The following is a 27,212-nucleotide window of genomic DNA, read 5'->3' on the forward strand; positions in this document are numbered from 1 at the left end:
CAGCTTATGCCTTTTAGTCACATTTAATTCACATGAACCAAACCTCACTTGCAAGCTGAGCAGGTAATTTTATTCCTTCAGCATTCATTTGAAGGTCAGCTGCTGTAAGTGCCCTTAGTCAATTCAGATTTACCACCTCTCTAAAACTGTTTCCAAGGTAAAAAAAGGAGAAGAGAGGTGCTAAGTTTGAGGTCTACAGAACTTGACTTGATACCTTTTCAAGCCAGAAGGAGCATAAGAGGATCCAATAGGATGCTGAGGACAGGAGTCCTCCCAGCAGCTGTTTGAGCAATGATCAGTGACATTGGGTTCCTCTCGAATACTTAGACTACACATTCTGGATCTGCTAACCTTGGCTTAAATCTGGGGCTATTTTTAGAAGCTTGAATAAAGAGCAGCCATCCAGTGGAGTGCTTCACGCTTCCCATTTTAGACATTGCATCCTTAGCCTGAACGTAATCACCAGCTGAGCTGCTCAAGGTCAACTCATATTTCAGTCATTGCACTATCCCATTCCACCTTTCCCTGATGTCTCACCAGACGTGTTCCAAGAGGCGGCGTCTTTTAAGTTGACTGCAGAAGGTCAATTCCCTACTCACCCGTCCTTGGAGAGGTGATGCCGGAAGAAGTCATTGGCTGCCAATTTGATAGCCTTTTCTGGTGTCACTAGAGTCAGGTTCACAGCAGCACCTGGGCAAGGAAAAGAGAAAAAGGCCATTGGATAATAAGAATAAAGAGAATTGTTAACTGGATCTTTCAGGAATGTGTTGTAACTTTGGCACAAAACCAAGGAGAGATGAAGGAAAGCTCCCAGTGCATGAAAGGGAGTTAGAAATACAAAACACCACTGAAAACTAACAGTATTTCTGCCTCCCAACACCTTGGGTTTGTGAAAACATCCCCAGATGTGTTTCTACTCCATTTGCCATATATATTTCGTAATTTCTTCAGCTTTACTACTACCTCCCACTATGTATGTATACATGCATCCTCATCTCTCATCCAAGGATGCATTCCTATGAATGCAGAAGGATGCAGATCAAACTTTCAGAAAAGGAGTACAAGATGGTTTAACAATCAGTCCCAACTCCTGTGCAAATATTTTGTGATACTGAGAAGCAAAAGACCCCCTGCCGTGCCTTCTCACTGGATCCCTTCCCCGCTTCCTCCCCAAAAAACACCAGAGCAGTTTGATTACCAAGCAGCTCAGAAAAGGCAGAGCCACTGAAAGACCTGGAGGCTGGGTGAAGTCACCTGGCTCATCTGCACAGAACCATCTCTATACCAGCCCTCAGAGCAAAGTGGCTTCCCCTGTGTGTCACCACTGGGTGTCACTCCCTGAACAGCCACGGCTGAAGTGGCTTTTTGCCCACCACAAGCTGCAGCACACAAAAATTCCCCTCTGAGCTCCATGGCAAGGCTTGCTGGGGGACCTGGGCTGTAAACAAGCCTGGGCTCCCTGCATCCCCCACCCGCTGGAGTGCCCTTTTGTCAGGAGCAACAAACAGCAAATCCCTGTATTGTGCCTGTCACAATGAAAGGCCTGCACAGCCTGGCTGGCTGCTGTGGGCCATGAACATGGGTATTAGTGCAACATTAGTGCAACACAGTGGCTGGGAGCAGCTTTCAAAGCTGTCCTGGGGGAAATGGGGTGACGGAAGAGCCAGTCCCTTTCCAGCAGAATGGAGTTTGCACCATTAGATTAGCACTCCAGAACATTCTCCTCCACTTAAATCCTACAGCTCAAAAAGTCCTCCAGTGGATAGCCTCAAGCTTTCCCTACCTGCACTGAAATGTACTGGGCTCCAAGCTCTCCAAAGGAGCTACACTTGAGACTTGTTAACGGCCTAGAATACCTCTTTAAAAATAAACACAAATACAGGCATTTATGCTTGTCTTTGAGATTTAAACAATTCATCCCAAAGATTCATATTCCAAAGAGAAGCAGCAAGAGAAGCCTGTACCCCCACGAGGCTTCAAAGACCTGGTGGAGTTCATTTTCAGGACTTTTGAACCCAAGTTGACAGGAGATTTATAAGGGCTCAACATATCTAGAAAAAGTCAGCTCAATCCTTTATTCTTCAGGATGGACTCTCCTCCCTTCAAAAACTGAAAGACACAGATTTAGGGGGACTTTCTTCATTTTAGGAAGCAAAGTCACAGTGGGACTTCTGGGACCACTATGACGGGGAGTGGGACACAGGACTCCTTGGCTCTACAACACCTGCTCAGAAGACACACCTCCAGCATTTCAGGAAACTGCAGCAAGAAAAGACAGCCTTTGCTGCACGGGGCTGGGCAGCCCAACACATCTTCCCCCCTTTCAACTGCCACCTTCAGATTTTGCAGAAAATACAGAGTAACACTGCCTCCTAGCAAGCCAAGCCAGTGCATTCATTCCACACTGGCCATGATAGCAAACACAAATGCCATCATCCTTTACTAGCAGGGAGCAGAGCAGGCCTCTCTCACTTCTGGTCCTTTGCAAACTTTTAAGGGCACCAGTGACTGTGCTGCTTCAGTTTGATATTCTTCCTACACATCATGTCCCCATGCCACAGCTCTCATACATGAAGAGAAGTCACACAGAAATAACCCTCATGCTCCACATCCACCTTTTAATGCCAATCATATCAGGATCTACAAAACAAATCCACACAGCCTAATTTTTAAGTGGAAGTGACTACCTGTGAAATGTTTTCTCAAATACCAAGTTGAAGACAACTTCAAAGACACTCCTAATGGCTATAAAGTATAACACCTGTACACTGATACACAGCATGAATAACCCTTTCCTTGGAAAAACAAGAAGAGAAAAACATAAACCTGCTACTTTTAACACCAGTGCAAAGGGTTCACCGAAAGAAAGCAAACAAACTCCAAACTATCAAGCAAGGAAGGTACACAAGAAGTACACTTCCACATGCTAACCTTCAGGGACCAAGAGGCTTTCATAGAAGTTTCTCTTCAATTGCAAATAAAGCAGAGGGTAAAAACACGCAATATACAGGAAAAAAGTTAATGAACCTGGGTTTTCTCTTACATCTTTGATATTTTCAGTAAAGCTGCTTAGCAGAGAATGGATAATCCCTGTCCTGAATAATCCATAAGAGCTTCAATTTACTGGAGAAGGAGAAATTAGATATTCCAGCTGCTGGCTGTATGCTTTCCACAGCATCCAAGGCATCTTCTCCTTTTTGTAAAATCTCCTTGATTCTGCCCACACCAATGACTACTTCCCTAACTAAAGCCAACCTTGGCCTACAGGCAATTCTACATGTACTACAAGCAAAGACATTCGAACAGAATAGAAAAATAAATAGCCATCATTAAAAAACAAAGCTCTTCAAAAAGAAGTAAGGAAGCACTACAAAGAACAAAATCAGTAAGAGGCAAAACCAGTTGTTTGCCAACTAAACTTGTAGTTAAAACTTGTAGAAGGCACCCTCTTCTCACCAAGCCTTGGTTTTTCATTAAAACACATTTCTCACAGAAGGCCTTATACACCACCAGCAACCTACATAACAGGAGGATTGAGTCATCCCCAGTGCAGCACTAGGAGATATTATTAGCAGAGGCCAGGGAAGGCTGCCACACTACTGCAGCTGAAGTGCAGCCACCCTCCAAACGTCACCAACAGCAAAGGGCACTTCCTCAGCCTGATCTGGGCCTTTGGCTCCTGCCAGCTTGGCCAAACAGCTGTTCTGCAAACAGCACTGGGATTGCTCAGAACAAGTGCTGGCATCTTTAGATAGCTTTGGCTGGACTGCAGTGGGAAGCTGAGAGAGCATCTCTCCAAGGTCCCCTATCACTGATGCCCATAGGCACCAGGAGCCCACAGGCACTAGGGATTCATTCACTTGGCATCATGTTTTAAGGCTGCACACCATCAATTCCTTGAGCACAGACAGGGGTAGACAGCACCATCCAGCTTCGCGGCACTGCTGCTATATAGATGATATGGGAAAAAACATGAGGGAACTGCTCTTCTTCCTGCCACAAACGAATCCAAGAATTCCTGTAATTTTTGGGGAAGAACTTGAGAGAAACGTTGGGATTGTCTTATACATCACAGTTTGCTATGGGCTACTCACAAAGCAAAGACTGTTTGCCCACACAAACACCTTAAGAGGTCATTTGCAGAAAAGCATCCTACAAGCACAAGCCACTCCCTTGTCTGCACTGAGGAGATTTGACTCACACATGAAGGAGCCTGAAGTCACACAGCAGGAATGGCTGTGCCCAAACAGACCCTTTCTGCTCTCTGAGAGAGGTCAAAGGATCTGCAGGGACAACTGATGTGCTTGTGACTCTTCCATGGGGAGCAGCAGCTGCTACTTTAGCACATTAACATATAATCCTCCCAATTTCAGCTTAAAGCCTGCAAATAAGAGCTTGTGAGTCATGCAGCAAATTCTGGTGGGGAAGTAGGACAGCTGGAGGGAGAAGGAACCAATCCCATCACCTGATTTCCATCTTTCTCTGCCTGCAAGCTTCAGACATCTCTTTATCTTCTTTCCAGAAAAGTGCTCACACAATCTTCATGGACCTTGGATGTATCTTACCTGACAACCCTCTCCCTGAGAGGGAGGGAAGGGCTACTGAAGTCAGCTCACAGAACTGAGGCACAGAGACCAGGACTGCTGCTCTTGGGAGTACTCGTATTTGCTCCCTGGCCATGCTGAAGTATCTGTAATTTTCTGCAGGGAGCTGGAGCTATCCTAAAAAGGCCTCTCCAAGCCTGCTCCCTATTTAACAGTCAGATTTTGAAGCAACTATCAGCACCCCGAACAGAGTTAGGAACATGGACCAAGCTGACCAGACTTGGGAAAGGTTGGGAAGAGGCATGCAAAACCCTTTGCACCCTTCTGCTAGGGGATGACAAGTGGCCTGGAGATCCACATCCTCTCTACCACTCTATGCTTTAAAGGACTAAGCTGTCTTCCCAAAAGTCCTGATTCTCACAAAAACTCTTGGTCTCCCCTGTAAGTTTCCCTAAACAGCTTCTTCTTCCTTCTACCTCCCACCAAGCAGCCTGCCATTGCACATTTACAGCCAAAGTTAACAAAAGCTCAAATTCCTGGCTAGGAACAGAAAAGCAGCCAGCTTCTGTAAAAAATCAAAGGGGAACACGTCACTGCTAGCATCAAAGATGGAGCTTGCCAGGGTTCCTCGAGGCTATTTGTCTTGTTGCCTGCTCCCAGGAAAGTTGATGCAAAGCAGCCAATCCATCCCCACCATCCACAACACTCCCCTGAAACACCCACCAGGAAGTTGGGCAAGAGACACTGCTTGAACATCCAGTGCCTGCTCACAGCCACAATGCCTGTGTTCCCTTAGGAGCAAGGAAGAAGCACAAGAGACACTACATGTGCCAAGAGCAAGGTGCCAGCATCTCTGGACTTCCGTTTGAAAAAAACAAAGAGCAAGGACTCAGCTTAATCATAGTAGTATAACTTTAATCAGGCTTTATCAGTGACTGAGTGCCAGCAAGAATGCTATCTGAGCACCCCAGATAAAAACTGCATATGCAGGCAAGTGACTATCAGGACACAAAATGAACCAGAGCTCAGTGTCAATGAAGTCAGTTGGACTGGGCTGCAAGCCAAGGAGGTATTCCACATTTTCTTCCGCTAGAAGTAAAGTCAGGATTTGGCCTGCTGGTCTCCTCTCCTTGAAGCCTTTAAAAATGTACTGGGATTTCATGTTTAAACTGGAAAAGGTATAATGTCAGCTGAGGAACTCACTGTTATTACAGACAGCCTGAGCCAAGGAGCCAAGAGATTTCTAGGAGGTCAGCACACAACAACCAAACAGGTGAAGCTCCACCCTGAGCCAACCTCTGATTTTCTTACCATCCCAAGGGAGTTTTTTTGGAGGGCAGGTTATTTTTAATTTTTTAAGTTTGTCTTAATACTTGAACAAGGCACTTGGGCATGCTTGAGACAGCAGGCCTGACCACACTGGTAGAGAGCTTTGACATAAATTCAATTATTAACCACAGAACTTCAAGAGTTGGTTTGCTTCTGCCCAAGCTGGGAAATATAACATACAGTCCTGAAACAAAGTCCAGCAACTTCACTTAAACTGCTAGTAAAGATGAACTTCACTAAGTGGTAAGGTTTAACATCAAAACAGTCATGAGAAGGGCTCAAGTCCTCAGTGGTAAGTGTCTGAATAGACACCTGCATGGAGGAGTTTATTTTCGGAAACAGCTGCACTGTTCAACCTCCTAGGATACTGCCAGGTTATTGCTTTATATGCCAGAGAACAGAGCTTTTCCTCCCACTTATGCACCAATGCTTCCAACGCAAAAGCTGTGCTGTGCCTGAGTCAGCTGTACTTACCTCTGTACATGCCAAAGTAGCCTTCCGACCGAATTGTTTTAATGAGGCAGTCAGACCTGCAAACAGAACAGAGGGAGATGAACCACAGGACTTCAAAGGTGGGGGAGTGCAGAGAAAAACAAAGCAAATTTCTTGGAGTGGTTTCCATTTACATTCTGTCAGCGAAACCCTCAGCTGAGATGGGAACTGCGTCAGCCTATGAATGTGCCCTTGCTGAGGCCTGAGTCCAATTTCAACCCCTAATTCACAGGGGCTTTGAAACCCCCAGCTCACCCTGCACACGCTGTCTGCTTTCTAGACACACAAAAGGGAAAAGTGTCACTGAAAGGGCTGCTTATCCACGGTCCCCTGTGGCGAATGCACATGCAATGTTCTAACAAGCAGATCCTCATGTACGCATTTTTAAATCCAGCTCTGGAAGGGAAATAAGGGGGCTAACCCCCCCGCCCCCTCATGCTGACTTGTTTGACTTACTCAGTGAAATCTGACACACAAGGCACACAAACACGAGATGACCTGAACACTCAGTCATCTGTGGCCTCCCACGCAGATTAGAGCACGCACTTTTAACACATCAAGTCCCACAGCAGGCAGCAAGCACTCAGGCTCTTACCCTGAGGAGAGCACAGCAGGGTACTGTGCTCCAAAGGGAAAAGTGTCACCTTCCTCGTTGCAAACACATTTACTACAGATGGGAAAACCATGCAGAGCACTGGAATGGCTCAAAGGCTTTTGAAGGCACAGACACACACACCTAGCAAACCCAAAGGCACGGTTCAGGAAGGCTGCACGGATTCCCTGGCAGAGTTTCCCTCTCTGGACCAGAGCTGCATGAAGCCTGGATGCTGGGTGAAGGTGGCTTTAGGGTCTTTGGGAAGAGACAGGTACTTCTTGTGGCCATAGGGGAAGGGAGAGGTGCACAGGCATGTATGTGTACATAATTTAAGGAGCAAAAGGCTCTTTTAAGCAGTAACAAGAGAAGTGTGGCTGATGAAAACATGAATATGTTTTTAAGAGATTTAGCAACACAAGGAGTAAACTTCTCAACTCTGCAATAGGGCTGAGATGGAAGAGAAGGAAATAGAGCTCCCTTTAGGGCTTTATAGCCCTGCCTTGGTCAAGACTGTTCTAGGGTTGTTTGTGAAGAGCCCATCCTGCATTGCTGCCAGCCATGGCAATGAATTTCCCCTCTCTGCTGGGACTCCCTGAATCCTTTGGCATCTCATTTCTCACACACTCCACCCCAGCCCCTGCAACTTGCAACATACTAATTTCTGTCTTCTGAGCAGCCCCTCCAACACATCTGCAAGCCCCAGAAATCTCAGTGCACCTTTCCTCTATCCAACCCATCAAGTTCTTTCACTGCAATGCTGGAGGCAACACATTTTCCCTGAGCCAGTGATGCTGTTTTGAACAAGCTGCAGCAGGGAGAGGAGTGAGAGGAGCTGCTCCCCACCATATTCATACAGCTCTGCTACATCAGGATAGAGCTTGCATGTCACTTAAAGCCCTTCGAGCTGCAGCAGAACAAGATGCAGCCAAGGCCACACCCAGCTTTCTTCTCTCCCTGGAAAAAAGGAGCCAACAGCCAACTAAAATGATACATAACATACCTTGGGCAGCACAACCCAAAAGCCAAGCTCTCTCCAGTGCTCAAAAGTCCCCCAGTGTTTTTGTCTTTTTCAAATGAAAGGCTCCCCTGATGCCAAAGATCTCTTGAGCCAAGCAGAAGTCAGGCAGGCTATTTTAAAGTAAGACAGCCAACATCTTAAAGGAACTTGCCACTTTCCTGGGTGTTCAGCAGACAACAGGTAATTGGTGTAATCAGGAAATATAGTATTGATGGGCACACAACATTTCCAGAAAAATAAGCCCTTGTAACTGGGGAAATTTTCTTAGGAAAGCTCAGCCCTTTTCTTTCTTAGAAGCAGCCAGTTCAAATATCTGGGAAATCTTATGTATTTCCTAACAGCCCCTCACCTTACAGCAATTCCTGGCTATGGAGCCGACTTGCACTTGATTCCTGGAGGTTAAAAGTCTCTCTCCTATCGAGGTCCCTTCCAGGCATGAGACATTCTAGCATGCAGTCCCAAGGGATGCCTGCAAATTCTTCATCCTGCCCAAACTCCCTGCTGCTGTCACGTGTCAGGTTAGGAGGATAAGTGATCCTCAGGGAGGTGAAGCAATCTACAGCAGGAGCAGGACACAACAAAAGGGGAGGCAAAGTAAGATGGGGGGCCATATCCTGCCAACAAGCCAGGACACATGGACAGCGCAGGAAGCAGAGTACACAAGAACTGTCAAGGGAAGCACCAGAGCCTACAGCCTAAGCTCATGTCATCAGCTAGAGCAAGGAGGCACAGAGACTAAAGCCATCAACATACAGAGCACTTCCTTCCTATTTCCCCTCTGCCTCAAATTCTCCTGTGCAGGAAAGAGAAAAAGATGACGTGGAGGAGCAGGGAGCAGGTAACATTAGCTCTAAACAAAGTTATAGGAGGGCAGGATATACTTCACAAGTCCCAGTCCCTTCTTCCCCTCAACACTATCAATTCTTTTGGAAAACTAAGGCCTGTCTCTGGTTCCCAGGATAAAGCATCTTGTGCTGAGTGTGGTACACATTCTCACAGCAGATACACAGCCCTAAGCATCCAACACAAACTCCAGGTGAATTTGGTGGGCTGGGTACACTCATGCTACCTTTTCCTACAGCCTCCAGTACCCGGGTTTTTTTTGGACACAGGACTGCTGGTATGACTACAGCATATGTCAACCTGTGATCCTTCAAAAGGTCCACATGCAATGCTCTAGACTGGGAATGAGCGACCGCTTCCTCTTTCAAAAACTGACACAGCAAAGGAAGGATCTCCAATATCAGAGCAATGGAAACAGAACAGAGGCAGAAATTCCCTCAGGCAGACTAGCTCAGCAGACTCCTTGTGTTTGGGATCAGGTGATCGGGATTCCTTGTGTTTTGGTTCTGTGCCCTGGCAGTAGTGAACACACTGCTCCCAAGCAAGGGATGCAAACAGATGTGCCCCCTGCAGAGGACTCCTCTGCTCAGCTCAGCAGCCTCCATAGCTGCTCTATTTGCTTTATCTGCTCTAGCACAGCTTGGCTCCAGACTGTCCCCTGGCTTTCCTGAGGACAGCCCAGTTCCTAGAGATGCTGAGCTCACTTGAAAGAGGTAACAAAGTGGAAGGACTCTCTGTGGAAAGCCCCGAGGGATGATGCCCCTGTGGGCAGTACTCACAGGCTGGTGTACATCCGTTGGCCATTCTGCTGGTTCTGCAGGCGAGTTTTTGCCAGGTCAATAGGAAACACACAGGTGACCCCGATCAGCCCAGCTATCCCTCCATTGATCAGCTTGGCAGGTAAACTGTAAGGGGATGAGATAGAGAGAAACAGATGTCTTAGCACTGGGTAATATAAGGGAAGGGAAAGAGGAGAGAGCTGAGCTCTTTTGTGTGACCAGAGTTAATGCAGTGCTGTGAGACAAGGCTGTCTCCCCCAGCACAAAAGAAGCTCTTCTACAAAGCAAAGCTTGGTTCCCACTGTGATATGGGGAGGCAGAGAAAGCAGCACACACCATCAGGACAATCCACTGACGAGTGGAGTCGAGCCAAATACCTAACCCACACATTACTAGGAGCAGGAAAAAATCCTGTTGCCCAGGACCCAGGGATTTCTGTGGTCCCTAGAGGAGAAAAGACTGAGTGCTGGAGCATCTACCACGTGGACAGCCTTCAGCTAAGGCCCACTGGCATCCGAGCCAGCAGGTTTACCAACAGAAGCTTTTCTGCACCACAATCATATCCACAGCTAATGAGAGGTTCATGACATGTCAGCTGCTACCATCATGTGGGAATGGGCCCAGCAGAAGCACCCAGCTGGCAGCCATGCAGCAGATGGCCACAGCCACGGGAAACTGCTTCCAGAGCCCCTGTCCAGGGCCAGGGGAACACACACAAAGCAAAACCACGGGGCTTGCAGCCCGCACGGCCGCAGACACAGAGACGTGAGCTCATACCTCTGGGGGAAATCAAAACCTGGCTCGCTGCACGTGCTTCCCAAGCACGGGGCTTTTTCCACTCCCCTTTGTGTTCCCACAGAGAGTTCTTGCAAGTGGCACTGAGTGAAAGCCACATCAGCTAAACATGAGTTCCCAGCAAATTCAATTAAGAAAAATGTCCTGCACTTACATGCTCAATAAACCACTGCACACAGAGACAAAGAAAGCCTGTTTGAGTCAGCTCCCTTCAATAAAGCACAGGATATGGCTCCCTGAACACAGGATGTGTCAGATATTAAACTGGTGTCTGACAGCAGTCCTAGACTGCAGCTGGGTGAACCTGCAAGGCCTATCCTCCTTACCAGGGGAACCAGCAATCAAGGCCTATCCTCCTACCAGGGGAACCGGCACAATGCCTTTCATGATGGTGACTTGCTGCTCTGGATGGGGGGACAAGCTGCGTTACCCTCTGGAAGCAGCAGTGTTGAGGCATGGGGGGGTGAAGCTCTGCAAATATGTTCCCCCCAAGAGCATTCCTGAGCACTCTGTAGCAAGGGGCAATTGCAGAGAGGATCAACAAGCAGCCATGCTTGAGGAAAAGGCAGGATATGGAGATTCAAGGTTTCAACTTGGAGGGTCCCTGAGGAAAGCAGACAAATAAGGGATGGAAAAAAACATAAGAGACTTTGTCCACAGGTGCTAAGCATGATCTTGACACCTCAGGACTGACATACTGACACATCTTGACACATTCCTTTCAGCCTCTGCTGTCCTGCACCCAAAGCTCCTTCCTCCTCAACACCTGCACAATACAACACACACACACAGCCTCAGGGATGGCACAGCTGGAAGAAAAGGTGCCAAGGACAGGCAGACAGATCTGAGCTCAGCCTACAGCTCCAAACTAGACAGTGCTGACTGAGATTAAATCAGCACAGCACTTGAGGAAGGCAGACACAAATCAGTGCACAAGTGTGGGCTGCCTCTACACCCTGAGGGTCTAGCCTTGCAGAAAAATGACTAGAATAATTAGCGAGACTGCTCTTCAAGGATGTTTTGTAAATCAAAAGATTTAATAATGAAAAAATAACAAAGTAAACAAAACATTGCAGAAAACAAGTAATAAGCTGAGCACAGGCACCTGAGAAACTTCAGACACCTTGCTAAGACATCTCAAAAAACTTTCACTTTTTTTTATGCTCTTTCTTAAGTACTAAATGTTTCAGGAGGGATAACTTGGCTTGCAGTCAATAGAGAGATACAGGGTTTGAAGAACGGTGACAAGATCCAATGGATGCTTCTCTCTGGCCCTGAGCCAATCCTTGTTAGAAGGGTATGGAAAAATCCAGGTAAACTCCCTAATATGTCTTAAGGTAAACTGAAACTCTTTCTCTATTTGGAAACACTTGCTGGTGGTGGGGGGATTGCATCACTACACTCAACCTCAGTGCAGAGCCAGGCTTTTAGACCTCACCAGCTCCAGACTGTTGCCTCAGGGATCTTTGTGCCACAGTCTGAAAACGGAACAGATTTGCCTGCAAACTCCTACACTCAACTTGTGGTCAGGACATGGGAAAATTTCAAACAGTAAGTTTCACGTCATTGTGCTCTCCTTATTTAACCCACAGTTACACTGAAGGTGGAGGTTAGAGACCAGATAAAAGTGTGCCTAGATGGAGCCACCACAGAGAAGAAAGGTGTTTGAAGATAGCCTCCTCAAATCCAGCTCTGAATTCACTGTTAGCAGGTCACAGATTGTGAGGCACAACCAGTGCCCCCTTCCAGCCTCAGCACTGTCATTGCTTCTCTAAGTATCCTTGAAATACCTGAGACAGGCAAACACTTGCCTTCCTCAACCTGTTCCAACAGTGAAATTATCACAGGGTTTACATCAGGTGGGACTGAGACACAGACATAAAGGTCCTGCCTGCTGCAGCTGTAAGTGCAAGAGATTCCCCAGTTTCAACCCAGACCCCAGCAGTAAAGGGGAATGGTCTGACATGCCTGGGCAAGACAAAAATTTGAGGCTGCAAACAGCCTCTCCCTCTGCCTGTGGGGGAGAAATCCTTGCTCAATACTCCCATCACACCTGAGTCTAACCAGCCAGATCTCCCCATGAACACTGCAGGGGGAAACTAGTATGGATGGACTACGGGACAGTATCCAGCAAGACACAGAGATTAAGCTCCATATGCACTGCTGTAGAAATGCAGTGCCCTTGATCTCACCCTGCAGCAAACCACTGCTATTGATTTTAGTCTTTTGCTATCACTCTTATTCTACTAAGGGATGGCAGAAACAAATTTCCTTGGCTTGGCTGCCTGTGACCACTGCAGACATGTAGTCCCATCAACTGGAGAGATGACCAAAGCAGGAGAGATGAGGGATCTGAGGCATGCAGAAGAGCATGAGACAAAGACCACTGCACCTGAATCAAAAGCTTTTTCCCCTGTGACTGAGTCATCCCACTTCACAAGCCAGTGCTTCTGCTGTCTCAAGGGATAAGAATCCACTGTGCCTGGTCTCTCTGTCCTATTTAGCTTCTGCACAGCTACTGCCTCTCACTACCTGCATGTGCAGGGCTTAGTGAAACGGGGACAACACAGGCTGGCATGCAAATGAAGCCATTTGCTCAGTTTAATACAAGAAGGGATACAAAGGCATCCCAGTTCTCCTCTTTTAGTGCTCCTCTTCAGCCCTTTTAACTAGTCCCTGTAGCCAGCAAGCTCCTGCTCACCCTGCCAAGAGCACACTGGAAGAGCCAGGGCACATCTTGTAGGACACACCTCTTCTTCCTTCAAAATACCAAGCTTGAAACAGTCATAGATATCTGCTCATTTTGCTTCGCTGAGGTTATCAGGAATATAGGCTTTCCAGGCTCCATGGAGGAGAATCTCAGCATGCCCTTCATGGGTGTGTTGGAAGAGTTCCAAGTGCTCTCCAAATTGGGTAGCGGAAGATAGCCAAATCTAGGCACACAAATACTCCACAATGCTGGATTTTTATCAGCACAGCTCAGGACTGTTTATATTTGCAGAGGACAGGCATAAAGGAAGATATCCTAATCGTGGCAAACACTAAGAAGGGACAGCCCTCTTGCCTGCAGCATTCATGCACTGCCAAGTCGTGTCCCTCTGTCACCACGTTTCATTCACCCACTCACCCCACCTGTCCTGAGCTGGTAACCTGGAAAAGCAGATGTTAGAAAAGCAACATGAGAGACCCCACAGGAATCCCACAGCATGTAGGAGTCACCTAGCTGGGGCAACTTCACAAGCAGCAAAAAGTTAAACCCACGTGGAGGAATGTGCAGACCCACCTGGCATAGCTCTTAGGAAGCAAAGGGCCAAACTGTGTCTTTCCAAAATGCATCCCAGTTTATTTCCTGGGAAGACTCAAATCCAGCCTTTACCAGAACCAATGGTCTGAAGTTTCCCCTGGGCACATAAGTGTCCTTAATCATTGTTAAACTTCATGTTCCTGCTATCACTCAAGCCTTGACTGTCTTTAGAATAAGGGCACAAGGCTGCACAAGGCTATGTGGACTTTGCCATTACAAGTACTGCATCCTTGGCTGGTCAAGGACCTGGCTCTGCTCCCTTGATGTCAGCAGCTGTAGTCAGCAGGTCAGGGTGACTTTGAAAGAAGAAACAAAAAGGAACAGACTCACGCAGGATAGAAAGCAGAAGGTAGAAAGAAAAAGGCAATGAGAAAAAAAAAGAAGTGAAGAAAGCAGAGATGTGACAACATGGCAGAGACAGAAAATAAGAGAAGGTCCAAAAAAAGCAGGTAAGAAAGGAGAAGAGAAATAATCAGAACTGTTTTAGGCCAGAAGAGATGATCAGGTGATTTCCTCCAACCAGCTGGATCTCAAATGGAAATAAGTTTGAAAGATTTTAAAAGAAAAACCTAAAGCACAATTAAAAAAAAATTAAAAGTTACCTGATCTGTTTATCAGCCATTTAATTCAAGCTTGATCTTGTTAAGAAATGAATCTGTTCCTTCAAATCGTTCTTTTTCAGTCACTTCTTTCTCACTTCAGTTTCTTCCTGGGAAAGGACAGAAAGACACCAAGAGCACAAAGTTGAGACACTTACTCTTAAAGCTCAGGGGCTACTTGGCAGGCAGGCTGTAGGGTTAGGACAGCTGAGGCACAAGTGACTTAAGGGAGCACCTGATCTCAAAGAGAAGACTGAGCTCCAGAGGGAGCCTTATAAATGTATGTCTGTAAATATAAATACACAGGGACATATGGAGGGAAAAGCTGCCAGGGTCATCAAGTTCTAGCAGCATGCAAGGCAGGGCACAAGCTCTGCCCAGCAGCCAGGACAGCCGTGTCTGTCACTTCTCTCAAGCTTCAGAGAGCATTTCACACCATGCCATGTGCATCCCCAACCCTCTGCAGGTCCACCCAGCCAGCCCAAGATAGTCAAGTGTCATCACAAGACTCTTCTAGCACTTCCCTTCAACACATGCCGTGTCCAAAGGACAGCCTTCAAAAAACTGCTCTTTTAGAAGTTACTATCCTTCCCGTACTCCCAAGCTTAAACAGACAACCAGTCTTGTGTCTGTTGTCTTTTAAGCAATGCCTCTCCCCCCCAAGCTACTGATGCCACTTTGCTCTTTGGACTGCTCCTTTCAGCTCAGTGCCAGACTGTAGGAACCAGTTCTCTCTAAGACTCTTAATTGTTACTGTTTAATGAGAGCTGTTAGAAGTCACCACACAAAGAAATCTGGACACCAGAGAAAATTTCAGAAGTGGCCACAACTTTCAGCTTTCTGGAGATGGCTTCATCTCCTCACCTCCAGCCTGGGAATCAGATGCCCTATGCTCTCTGCAGGGGTCTCAGCAGTATTCAGCCAACTTCCTTCCTCTTCCCTTTCACCTGCCACCTGGATGCTGAGCCAGAAGCAAAGGAGGTACCTTTGCCCTTTGACTCTGGAATGAAATTTGCTCCTTTTCTGCAGATCTCCTAAGCCACATAGAATCTCACATCCAACAGAGTGGCTTATGGACCAACACTTCTGCTCTGGAAATACCTCTGGCTCTCAGTGCATTCCTGAGAACAAAAGGTCCCTGAAAGTGAGAAGACTTAGTAGTGATGGTGCAAACAGATATGGGAAGGAGTTCAGGTCCCCCTCCCATTATATCAAGTGCCAAGGATAGGACAGCATAAAACCAATTGTACAGCCCCACTCTTGGACAACATGAGATTGAAACTGCCTTTTCTGCAGCCCCACGTCCAACTGGAACTGTGAGAGACCACCAGCACATGGAGCTCCCTAAGGAAAGGCACTCCTCCTCAAAACACTGCACACAAACCTCACCCACTGCACTATGCTGTTACACCTTCTGTGACCCCTCTTCACACAGTTTACCTGATTCCAGCTGATCTGTGGCTGCAGACCTTAAAAAGCTCCAGATCAGACAAGTCTGCACTTTCCAAGTGAAAATCACTTACACCCTTCATTACATGTGCTTTCATGTGCATGTCCACAAGAGCAGCTTGGTTTAGGTTATTCTAATTTTCTATCAAATTAACCAGAATAAGACAAAAATATAAAAATATAGGAAGACCAGTAGCTGAAAGTCTGTAACCCTGTCATAAACAAGCTGTGAATCATGAAAACTCACTTGATAATGTCTACACACTGAATAAACTTGTGTTTATTGAGACAGTCCTGACAAAATACATGCATTAAGTGGTCTTGCCTGCTCCAAGCTCTGGAAAAATGCCCCCTTGTTGCCTCTGCTGCACCCTTCCATGTAGAAGGACATTTAGGAGGACAGGCATCCACCACAAAGGGCAAGAGCAAGAAAAGACAGCAAGGCTGCCAATATTCACCACAGCCAAGTAGCCAGAAGAGTGAGAGACCAAGAGGGACACACAAATACATCACAGGGCTGTTTCTTACCTGCTGACACAAGCAGGGCAACAGAGTCCCTCTGCACCAAGAGGGACTTGGGACAGCTGAGTTCAGTTCTCTCTGGCCTCTTTTGACTTTTGGCTTCAGCTCCCCACCTGCCCAGTAACTACAGAGTCCTCTGCAGCTGTCTGATCCGGCTGGAAAACTGCTGCTGCTTCCCACCAGGGAACAGATGCTCCTGCTGCAGCTGCACAGCAAGACAGGGTAAAAACAACCTTCCTGGGTTTAAAACTGGGCAAAGTTACAGGTTTCCTTGGTGCTGGCTGTACAGCCAGCAAATACCAGGACTAGTATCATCTCCCCTAACAAAAGCCACTCAACTAGCGGACGAGCGACGGGAAGCAAACAATGTGATCATTTTACAGCAGACACCAGCACTTGATAACTGTTTAAACAGCACCTGGCACAGCAGAAGCTGAATGTCTGTGGCCAGGGGATTTTAATGAATTAAGGGATTTTAATGCAATGAAGTGGAAAGTTTATTTGAGCTCTGTTTGTTCAAACAGAGCTCCAATGGATGACCATTTGCAAAACAAACCCTAAGTCACCCCAAGCTCTATCTGACCACTCTGCTCCCTGAGTCCCTCAAAAGAGGGTGAATGATGAAGCCTCCAGTGACTTGGTCAGGGAGTTCCTGAGCTGAGCCAGACCCCAGCTGCCTCCAGGGCAGGAAAATAACTGCTACTATTCTGCAGTCTAAGATAGGGAAAACAGGCTGGGAAGAGAATGATGGGAATTTTATAGGATATTTAAAAAACAAATCCAGAACAACACTATACATTTAACCTAGAAAGAAAAGAGATTAAATAAAGACCTAAGTATATCTTCCCAGGAACACAGTGCTCTCAGGAGCCAAACACTGCACATAAAAGCAGGCAAGCATCTGCAGCCAAGTAGGGTGCTGCTCCAAGGCTTCCTGTGGGAGAAGTGTCAGTGAGCAGGGTTTGCATCTTCCTAGGAAATCTCCCATCAGGACCTGCATTGAGGCAGCAGACAAGCCAGCAGCACCAAAAAGGTGCCTCAGAAAGTCTTTGTATTGTTAAACTTCAGGACAATGGCACTGCTGGAACTGGGAACCTGCATGGATGAGGAGCTGAGGAACTGGGAGTAAACTGCTAGTAGGTGAAACAAGACTCACCAGAGAGCCACCTGAAAGCCAGAGAAGCTGAGCAGCCTTCATGGAAGGGGATCCTAAATTGAACATCTCATAAGTAAGAGAGTGAGAACAACATGGGAGTATTTCCTTCTTAGAGTGCTGTTAACACAGCTAGGCATGGATTAATGCCCCATTACTTGCACACCAGGACATCCCTTTTACATTTATTAAAATGATCAGGCAAATTAGGTTGAGAGCCACACGCACACCAAAATGAAGTGGTGCAAATGGCCCGAAGCTCACACTGACATGTAAATAGCCCAGGAGCCTCTGCAATCAAGCCTTTCCCTTTTCTCACCTCCCAAAAGTCAGCTCCAGACAGGAACAGAACAGCCCCACTAGAAGTACCAGAATGCAATCCTGGACAGCTCTGGATGTATCTGGTCCTCACAGCCTAAGCCACTGGCGAAGTGGTGCTCTTTTTCTCCCCTGCCTTGCCACACATCTCCCACACAAATCAGACAGTGAGGCTTTCTCCAGGAAGGCCAGTCTTTTTATCTGCTTTCCTGATCCCAAGGGGCATGGGGCTGAACTTTCAACCTTTGGTTTTTGCCTTATCACCGTAAGGAAAAGTGCTTACTAGAGAATCACAGCCCAGCACAAGGCACAGAGGGGAGCACACAGACCTCATCACGTCTCATTAATGCATCACACCAGCAAGCCTGGATTGGAGATACAGGCACCCAACATCGCCACAAGCCAGGACATCACAGGACAAGAAACAGGTTAAACTTACCCATACCTCTCTGACCTTCCTCACTGTATTTAGTGCCACCACACTACCCTATAGATGTGGGTTGCCACCTCTACCCCCAGATGCCACTGCTCCAGCCCCAGTCTGAGACAAGTATAGCATCCTTCTTCTCCTGCTCTTCCCCTGCCAGGCTGCCACAGCCACAGCTGGCATCCTCCAAGCCAGCTGTAGGCTCCCAGTCCACCAGCTCCCCCAGTCCTGCAGTACCTCCCCACCCTCCCAGAGGCCAGCTCTTCACTTCTGCCCTCTGCCAGCACTACCATTTTCTAGATCCTATGAGCACATCCTCTCAGGCTCAGACTGCTGCACATGCTGATTTACCCGAGCACACACAGGCTGACGGTTTGACAGAAAACCTTTAGCAAATGTCAGCTGGTGCTGTGGCCGAAGAAAGCAAATCTGTCTTTTCCCTACACCCAAACGTGCTCTCATCCCTGAATTCATGCCAGCACAAATATTTGTGCTGGGCAGTCAGACAGGAATGAGACAGAACTGGAGGCTGGCACATGCTGAAGCTGCCACTGGAAGCCAACTTCCAAACTACAACCTTAAGTTGTTGACTTAAGAATAAACAGCAGAAGGGGAAGTCAGGACTCCCTTCCATATATTTCTGTTTGTCCTGAGAGCAAACTCAAAGCCCCAGTGAGAGAAGCTGATGTCAAGAAGTAGCACTCAGAAGGTGAGCATCGGAAGCAAAGCTGTGCCAGCATCCACTGTGTAAGAGGACACAGCCACACAACCATCCACAGTCAGGGATGGCAGGGGGAAGCAATCAGCAATGAGTACCTGCTGGGAGAGGAGAAACCCTCTGGGATCAGCACACTTTCCTTCACTGCATAAATGCATCTGAAGGTGCAGACACTGCCAAATTTTGTTAATGACTGGAGTAAAGCTGTCATCACAATAAGGTTTAAGGAGTGCAAAATAAAACTGCAAATATTTCCTGAGAGAAGCTGCTTTCTAGACTCATGACAGGCACAAAGTGCACAAGGGAGCTGGCACCAGGTAATGTCACCTGGGGAGAAGCTGTCAACTTGGCTCTTGCCTGCTCACAACGTTTTGGGACAGAGAGGGGTTGGAGAAAATATGTGGCAGTTTAATCTGCTGCCTGCTTGCCTTTAGGCCCTTGAAGGCAGGGACTGCCATGAATTTCCTTGCAGGACCTGACAAGGCATCAGTCCTTGAGAAAACAAAGCAGCTCTCAAACATGCTGGTGAATGCTCCCCACCATCACAGAGTGTCACCTCTCCAGCTGCACAGGGGACAGCAGAGCCCCTTCACACAATTCTGCCACCAGACAGAAGCCCCGGGGTTCACATGCAGACTCACCTGGCTCGTGGTCAGCAGCCAGCTGTACCCGTACCACACTGGGCTGTGAAAGCACCAAGCTGAAGGCAGTCTCCCCCCTTCCCCCAGGTGATAAAAGGCCAAAGTACCAGCGGGGAGGTGCCATGCCAGCCGCCTGCACCATTGGCTGCTCACACCCCCTGGGGACAAGCTCAGTGCCACAGCGCCCACTCAGCTGGCAAGGCACTCCTCCCCAACAGCCCCTGCAAGGACTCTCAGCTCCAGCAGTCCCTTCCCATCCTCCACAGCTGAGCTCAGGCTGGTCGGGATGGGTGCCCACAGCTCCACCCCCTCCTATCACCGTGAGAACAGTCAGGCTGGCACCTTTGCAAAACTGCAGGCAAACTTTGCCCCCATATCCAGCCTCCACTCTCCCTGCGCTCTGGGGAGCCTTAACTTCATGCTGAGAGACTTTGTGATGAGAGAATGCCTTGAGACATCTGCATGCCACAAAGGAACAGGCAAGTTCCCTGGCTGAGAGCATGTTGTAGAGGTGTTTGGTTTTGCAACTGTTTTTATGCTGGTGGCAGTATAGATTTACCTGAATGCCCACAGAGGGGAAAAAGAGGAACAAAAGTCTTGATTAGCAATGAGGACTCCTGAGCTCACATTCCAGCTCCATCACTGACTTGCCCTTCACCTACAGAAGGATTTTGAACAACAGTTGGCAGCCTGAGGAACACCCTGTGTCTATGACAACATTCCAGCTTAGGAAAACATAACCCTCAAGCAAAAACAGTCCAACATCTTAGCAGACATACTTACTCACCACATCCAAACCACTGCAGTCACCCATAATATTGCAACAGAAGAGGATTTACAGCAGGCCCATGTTGGAAGTGTCACAGGAGACAATCCTGCAAGCCCTTGGGACTACAGCAATACCCTATATTCTAATAATACATGCACACTGTTGCAACTATCCTCTCCACCAGGATTTACTTGAGACTACAGGAGATTCACTGTAGTCAAGATTTGCCTGCTGCCCTCAGTCACCAGGGTCACCTCCTTGCAAAGCAAAGGAGTTACCAAAGACATCAGGCAGAGCCTGGACTGCTCCTGGCAACTGCCCCTCTGTCTGCCTGGTCTCAGCCACACTAGGAGAAGCCAGCATAGCTGCTGACTCCAAAGCAAGGATCAAAGTGAGTGGAGCAGCAGGTATCCTGGAAAGCAAGGGGACAAAACAGCAGGGAAGCAGGTGGGGAACTTCCTGCCTCCAGGCAGTAAGAGCTGGAGGAACACACCCAGTTTTCCTACTCCCTACCCTTTGGGCTGTCCAGCCTGTTGGAAGCATAGGCTGGCCCCCCACTCCCAGTACAGCATTATGTAACTTCGCCTGTTTTGCTGAGAAACCTTTTGCAGTAAATAAAGAGAAGAAGACAACAAGCACCTGCTGTTACCTTTGTGAGAGCTAAGGCTTGGAGCAAGGCCTCCAAAAGGCACTGTGAGCAGCAAAAGAAATGCCTTCCTGACCTGGAGAGCTTCTCCAGGCCAAAAACCCAGCAATTTACTTAGATTAGAGCAGAAGCCATCTGCCCTATTGCTTAACAAAAGGAGTCCCATGGAGGCCCCTTCTTGCATCAGCATGATCCCTTTAACATTGAAATGCCAAGCCATCTGCCAAGACCAAAAGGCTTGGGGAACAGGCCTGTGCTGGCCTGGAACAAACACCAGATATACTCTGACTTCGCATGTCTTGGGTAGCTGCCCTGGATCAAGAGACAGAAAACTAACACTCATCTTGAAGCTGGGCAGGGGTATCAGTACTGCAGCACACCAAAAGTTCCCAACACCTACCTCAGATCTGTCATTCTAGGGGCTGCTCTGACCTTCAGCCAAGGAGAGTCCCTGTCCTGGAGGTTTTGCAGATGAGCTGCAAGATGGGATGAGTAAGGACAGCCCTTAGGAGAAGTGACTCACCCAGGGCTCACATGGGAAGTCTTGATATCAAAGACATTGAAGATGCTAAGCTGAAGGAACCAGAGGGAAGGTTTCAGCAGGACAAATGAGCTTGCAGTCATCTTATTGAGAATACAGAGTCCTGCTCCACTGAAGGACATGTTAAAACACTCTTAAGGCAGTATCTTCCCTTACAGGAGAGAGACAACAGGTCTAAAAGTGCTCACAGCACCCCTGGCAAGACTGAGAGGAGCAAAGGAAACCCATGGGAGCTGCTGGCGCTCTTCCCATGTCAATCCGCCTCCTCTCAAAGTTCTCAAAAAGGCAATTGGGTCAAGTCTCAAAAGACCTGGCTCTTCTGCTCTGCACAAATGCCACATCAAGCATGCTGCCCTGCTGCCCTGTCACTCCTTTGAACACTTACAACACAAGTAACAAGCCTCTAAATTTAGGACAACTACTCATGCTCAAAGTGAACTGTCTTGGAGTAGGTGCCAGAGGGCTGAAAACCCTTCCCATGCATCTCATCATAAAATCTTCAGTGATGTGGTCATATGAGGCTAGGACACGGCCATAGCAAAAATTCAGGCCCAGCACTTGCTTGAAAATAGTGGTGGATTCCAATCTTTGGTCTGTAGAAACCTGCAAGTCCCTCCACCAATTCAAAAGAAAGTAAGCTACAGACGAGGTAATCTATATGCAAATACAAGGAACTATATATATGTGTGTGTGTGTGTGTGTGTGTGTGTGTGTGTGTGTGTGTGTGTAGCAACTTCTACAGAAAAGGGTTACTTAAATTAAGATTATAATGGGCTAGGTTATTCTGTAGCTGCAGAGCCAGCAGTAGAAGCACAAGCTAACTGACAGACAGTAAAATGGCCTGCACATGATCATGCTGGGGTACAAGCAAGTGCATCTTGGACGTTACTGGACAAACCTATGTGGGTGTTTATTGCCAGTAATGCTCCTTTCCAGGTGCCACCTGAGAAATCATGTAGTCACATGTTGAACTGATGTAATTCTAAATACTTTCAAATCCACCTTCCTCTGGATGTGTTCTCTGTACCAGGTTTTATGAAATTACAGCTTCAGTGATATGCGGCATTAGCTGGAGAGAGAAGACAACTTTGCTGAGCTTTTGGGAGTCTGGCAGATGGGAGAGAGAGCAAGGAGAACAAATAAGAACTTAGATACAGTACTCCTTTTCAATAATCTGTGGTGGTCAACAAAAAGGCAGAACCAACTGACAGTGACAGACAGACCAACCCTTTGATCTGGAAAGACACACCATGGAGAAACTAAATGGTGCAAATCCTTTTCTTGGGTGCTCTGCCAAGAGGCTGAATAGAAAAGAGTTCCTCCCTCCCAGTTAAAAATAATCACCATGTACAAAACGGTGATTAAAAACAACCAACCAAGAAGGCCAAGGTAAAGTTAAGGGTCAGATTCTATCTCACTCAGTAGGAATGAGGTAGAGTACTGAGCTGAGGCCTTGGGGCCTGAAAGGGATCATTCATTCCCCACTAGCAATGAATCCAGGGCTCTTGGTTTTCTCTGCTGAAAGAAAGGGGTGCCAGTGACCCTGCTGGGAGGAACAGGCATCTTTTCAGGCCAAATTGCAGCAGTACCTCACCAGAGCAACACTCAACCAACCACAGAGCTGTTCCTGTTGGATGCCTTTAAAGTGTGTATTCTGGGATGGTGCTGGTTCACTGTGGCCAAACCAGAGGCTGCAGAGGGGGACAGCTCAGGTCACTGCTGTGCCCACAGTGGACTCCTGGCAGCCCTGCCCTGGGGCTAGCTTGGAGAATGGCTTGGTGAGCTGCTCTGCCAGCTCCATCAATGCCCTTGCCACTGACTACTTCCTCCTGGATTGCTGGGGATCTTGTCTGCTCTCCCGGATTGCTGGGGATCTTGTCTGCTCTCTCTGTCCCTGTCTACCAGCCCAGGGGGCCAGTTGCCCTAAGGATAGTCAGCTTTACCAGTAAAGACTGAGACAAAGAAGGCATTAAGCACCCCTGTCTTTTCCTCAGCCTTTATTGCTGTTTCCTTTGCATCCTGTAAAGGATGGGGATTCTTTTCGGCCTTTTTTTTGTTGTTGTTGTTAGCATATTTATGAAAACACTTTTTATTACCTTTCACAGCACTGGCCAGATTGAAACTCTAGCTGAGCTTTCACCTTTCTAATTTTCTCTCCACACAAGGTAACAATGTCCTTATACACTTCCTGAGTTACCTGCCCCTTCTTTCAAATGTCACAAACCCTTTTTTTGCCTCCCTTTGTTCCTGCAAAAGCTCCCTGTTCTACTTAGGCCAGTCTTCTTTCCCGCTGGCTCATCTTTTGGCACACAGGGACATCCCGCATCTTTAAAATTTCCTTCTTAACGTATGTTCAGCCTTCCTGGACCCACTTTGCTGACCTCCTTCCTTACTTCATCAAGAATTGAAAACTGTAATTTCGTGGTCACTGTGCCCCAGACTGCCTCCAACCACCACATCTCCCATCAGCCCTTCTCTGTTTGTAAACAGCAGGTCTGGGGGGCAGCACCCCTGCTAGGCTCTCTGACCAGCTGTGTCAGAAGTTATCTCCCACACAGTCCAGGAATCTCCTAGGCTGCCTTCTCTCTGCTGTGTCGAGCTTCCAGCAGACATTCAGCAACTCTCCCACAAGAACAAGGGCTGGCAATCATAAAGCAGTTGCTTATAGAATAATTCATTTGTCTCTTCATCCTCATTGGGTGGTTGGTAACATCTTCCCCCCAGGGTGTCTGCTTTGTTACCTTCCCCCAGTTCTCACCCACAGGCACTCAACCTTGAGCTACTGAACAGCCAAAACACTCCCTAATAGACAGTCACTGCCTCTCCTTCCTTGACTGTCCCTTCTGAAGAGCATGTAGTCATCCATTGCAGCACTCCAGTCACAACAGTCACCTCACCATGTTTTCATGACGGTGCCTATGTCACAGCTTTCCTGCTGCCACGCTCCCTCACAGCTTCTTGTGCCCCTCCTCGCTGGCAGAGCGTGGGAAACTGAAAAGTCTTTGCTTTAGAGTGAGCAGTACTTAGCAGAAACTAAGATATCAGCATGTTATCAACATTGTTCTCACATTAAATTCAAAACACAGCACTGTAACAGCTACTAGGAGGAAGATTAACTCTATCCCAGACAAAGCCACAACACTGGCTAAAAAAGCTGTCCTGGAAAAAGCCTCCTGTCTTGGTGTGTACCAAGCATTCCACAGCTTTGAACCAGCATGAGCCAAGCATGTCCCTTCCTGCTCCTGAAACAAAGGAAAAAAGAGGAGGGGAGTGAAATCACCATCTCTGGGCAGCATCTGAAGTACCCCAGCAGGTATTTATCTTCCCTCAGACTTTCTTTGGTTTTTTTTCTTCCTCCTGCAATACACCTGTTAGGAACTGCATCGGCACCTCTGCAGATCCTTACCCATTGCATCTCCTCACCCCACACACCCCTCCCAGAGCCTTCATTAAAACATTGAGCTCTACTGAGAACAGGCTCTAAGAAAGTAGAAATAAAATTTATCTGTTTCAATCTGCTGCAGAAAAAGTTGTGTGCATCCCTGGTCCCCCCATGGAGATCTCAGACTTGTTTTCCTTCTGTGCCTACCAGGAGGTCCAGGTTCTCAGCAGAGACGCAAACTAGAAGAACTCACCATCTCTGCTGGAGCCTGGGGACTTGGTCCTCTGCCAGATGCAGCAAGAGGGCACATTATTACAAGTACATACACACTTTAGTCCTGTTTCATGGGGGATTCGTTGTCCCTTTGATTGTAACAACTTCATCTTCTCAATGATGCTCCTGCATAGGCTCATGATGGCCAAGTACAGCCCAGGCCTTGCAAGCCCAAGATTACTAGGCAGAAACAGTAAACAGGTAAAATAAATAGAGGGAGTAGGAGCAGGCAGGACACCTGCATCTCACACTGTTACTTGTAGAAAACCTGACCAAAACATTGCAAGCACATCAACAGCTTTCCAGCAGCACTCTTCCTGCTCCTCCTCCCAGCTCATGCTCACCACAGAGAGCACAACCTGTGATTATTGAAGAAGAGAAGAAATGCAGGAAGTCCCCTGTGCATGCATAGTGATATTGGCTGAAAAAAGCCCCCAAAATGTTTAACTCACTAGTTTTAGAATCAGTGCAGTAATTTACTATCCCACATGCAGAACTACTGGAACAGAGATACACGTCACCATTCCAGACTCACAGACTGCATCATTTCAGAGTAGTGGAGCACAAACCATAACCTGCAGCTTCTGTGAAAAAAGGAAGCAAAAAAACCCCAAACCAAACAACAAAACCAAAACAACCCCACCCCAAACACCTGGTGGCAAACATCCTGACAGCATTTCATGAGACCTAGCTAAGTGCTGTGCATAGAATGACCCAGAACAGTAAAAGGAATCAAGGACCAGAGTGCTGCAGCAAATAAAATTACTTGCAACTATTTTTGTCCTTTTACAAGAACCTTGCTCTTTTGCAACCTCAAATACAAGCAGCATCTTAATACACTAACCACTTCCTCTGCCTCTAAAATCACCAAGGGAAAATAGGGTAGACAATGAAGCAAAATTACTATCGGTACCTAGCATATGACCTGACTGGAGCAGAGTTCAAGCGTGGGTTGCTAAAGTTTATTTCTGTAAATTTCCGCCTCCCAGTCTGTGTCACATTTCGCTGATTCATTCTACAGATCCTCTTCTACCGACAGTAGAGCATAGGAAATATGCAGGGCTGGTTGTTTAGTAAACCATCACGGAAAGTTCCCTCCATCTACTGCGCCTGCCGCTAATTCCCTTCACAGCTCTGCTCATTAATAAAAATGCAACACAATAAAAGAGAACCGCACACACACACACCTCACCCAAATTTCCTCCATACTGGCTGAGTCACCACCAGTGATTAACTGTTGCCATGCACTGAGGAGGACACGGTTATTAAATTAATAGGGGCTGCTTAACCTGGCTACAAATATACATGAGTTCTTTGTGCCTTAGTGAGCTAATAAGGCATGTGCTAATTACATTAATTCAAACAAGCCCAGCATGCCCTGAGGGCAAAGGGAGAGAAGGGTGCAGGAAACCCAGGCTCTTTCATAATAGCTGTGAGAGAGCGGAGTACTTGCCTTGACACAGCTTTTGGAGAAGCACAGGAGCGCTGTGGCTGGCACCCTACGGCTCACTCAGCCCAGCTGCTGCCTGGTTCATGTGCAAAATCCATGCTCATTCACCCAGCCCTTGGTGCAATGATAGACACAGGATCCTCTCTTCGAAGGGCCAGCCAGTTTGTCTCTTCCTTTCGCTGTGGCTCAGAGCACATCACAAGCCTTGGGATGACACCCTGTGCTTTGGCACTGTGAGCCTGGGACCCCGCTGGCAGCCCCCTTCCCACAGTAACACATGGCACCAGCAGCCTCAAGCCCTGGGGCAGCACCAAGGGCTGCAAGTTGCCCATCATCCAGCTACGTGATGCTCCTTATACAGTCCCATCTCCTCCCCATCCCCAAAGTCAGCCACGACAGACAGGCAGCATGCAGAGTCTGCAGTGGAACCTTAACCAAGTGAGGCAATCCCAACACACTCTCCAACCTATCTGGCAATGGAGGCAGGCAGAAGGGACAGTTGCACCTCCCATGTCCACAATGGTAACAGAGTCTTCAGGAACAGAACAGGCTGCAGCAGGGAGAAGCAATAGGACAGCAGGAAATTTCAGCAAGGTTCAGATATGCTCAGAGAGGAGCCTCCCAT

At 47.6% G+C, this 27,212-nt stretch overlaps 1 protein-coding gene across 5 annotated transcripts in view; it reads right to left on the minus strand.

Annotated features, from left to right (window-relative positions):
• SLC25A22 (solute carrier family 25 member 22) overlaps nt 1-27,212 on the minus strand; it is a 52,432-nt gene that overhangs the window by 14,981 nt on the left and 10,239 nt on the right. The window contains exons 1-5 of one of the 5 annotated variants that reach the window (XM_083863230.1): nt 19,527-19,806; nt 14,302-14,408; nt 9,601-9,726; nt 6,348-6,403; nt 600-690 (exon numbers count right to left, since the gene is read on the minus strand). In XM_083863230.1, the coding sequence (XP_083719356.1) occupies nt 600-690; nt 6,348-6,403; nt 9,601-9,726; nt 14,302-14,321 (293 nt within the window). In that variant the 5' untranslated portion in view covers nt 14,322-14,408; nt 19,527-19,806. Of the gene's footprint in view, nt 1-599; nt 691-6,347; nt 6,404-9,600; nt 9,727-14,301; nt 14,409-14,818; nt 14,953-16,275; nt 16,340-17,741; nt 17,926-19,526; nt 19,807-27,212 lie in introns of those variants that run through there. The other 4 variants (XM_083863231.1, XM_083863234.1, XM_083863233.1 and 1 more) reach the window with 4 other exon arrangements.

The sequence above is a fragment of the Zosterops lateralis genome (assembly GCF_965231275.1).
Source record: "Zosterops lateralis genome assembly, chromosome: 6".
Taxonomy (NCBI): Eukaryota; Metazoa; Chordata; class Aves; order Passeriformes; family Zosteropidae; genus Zosterops; species Zosterops lateralis.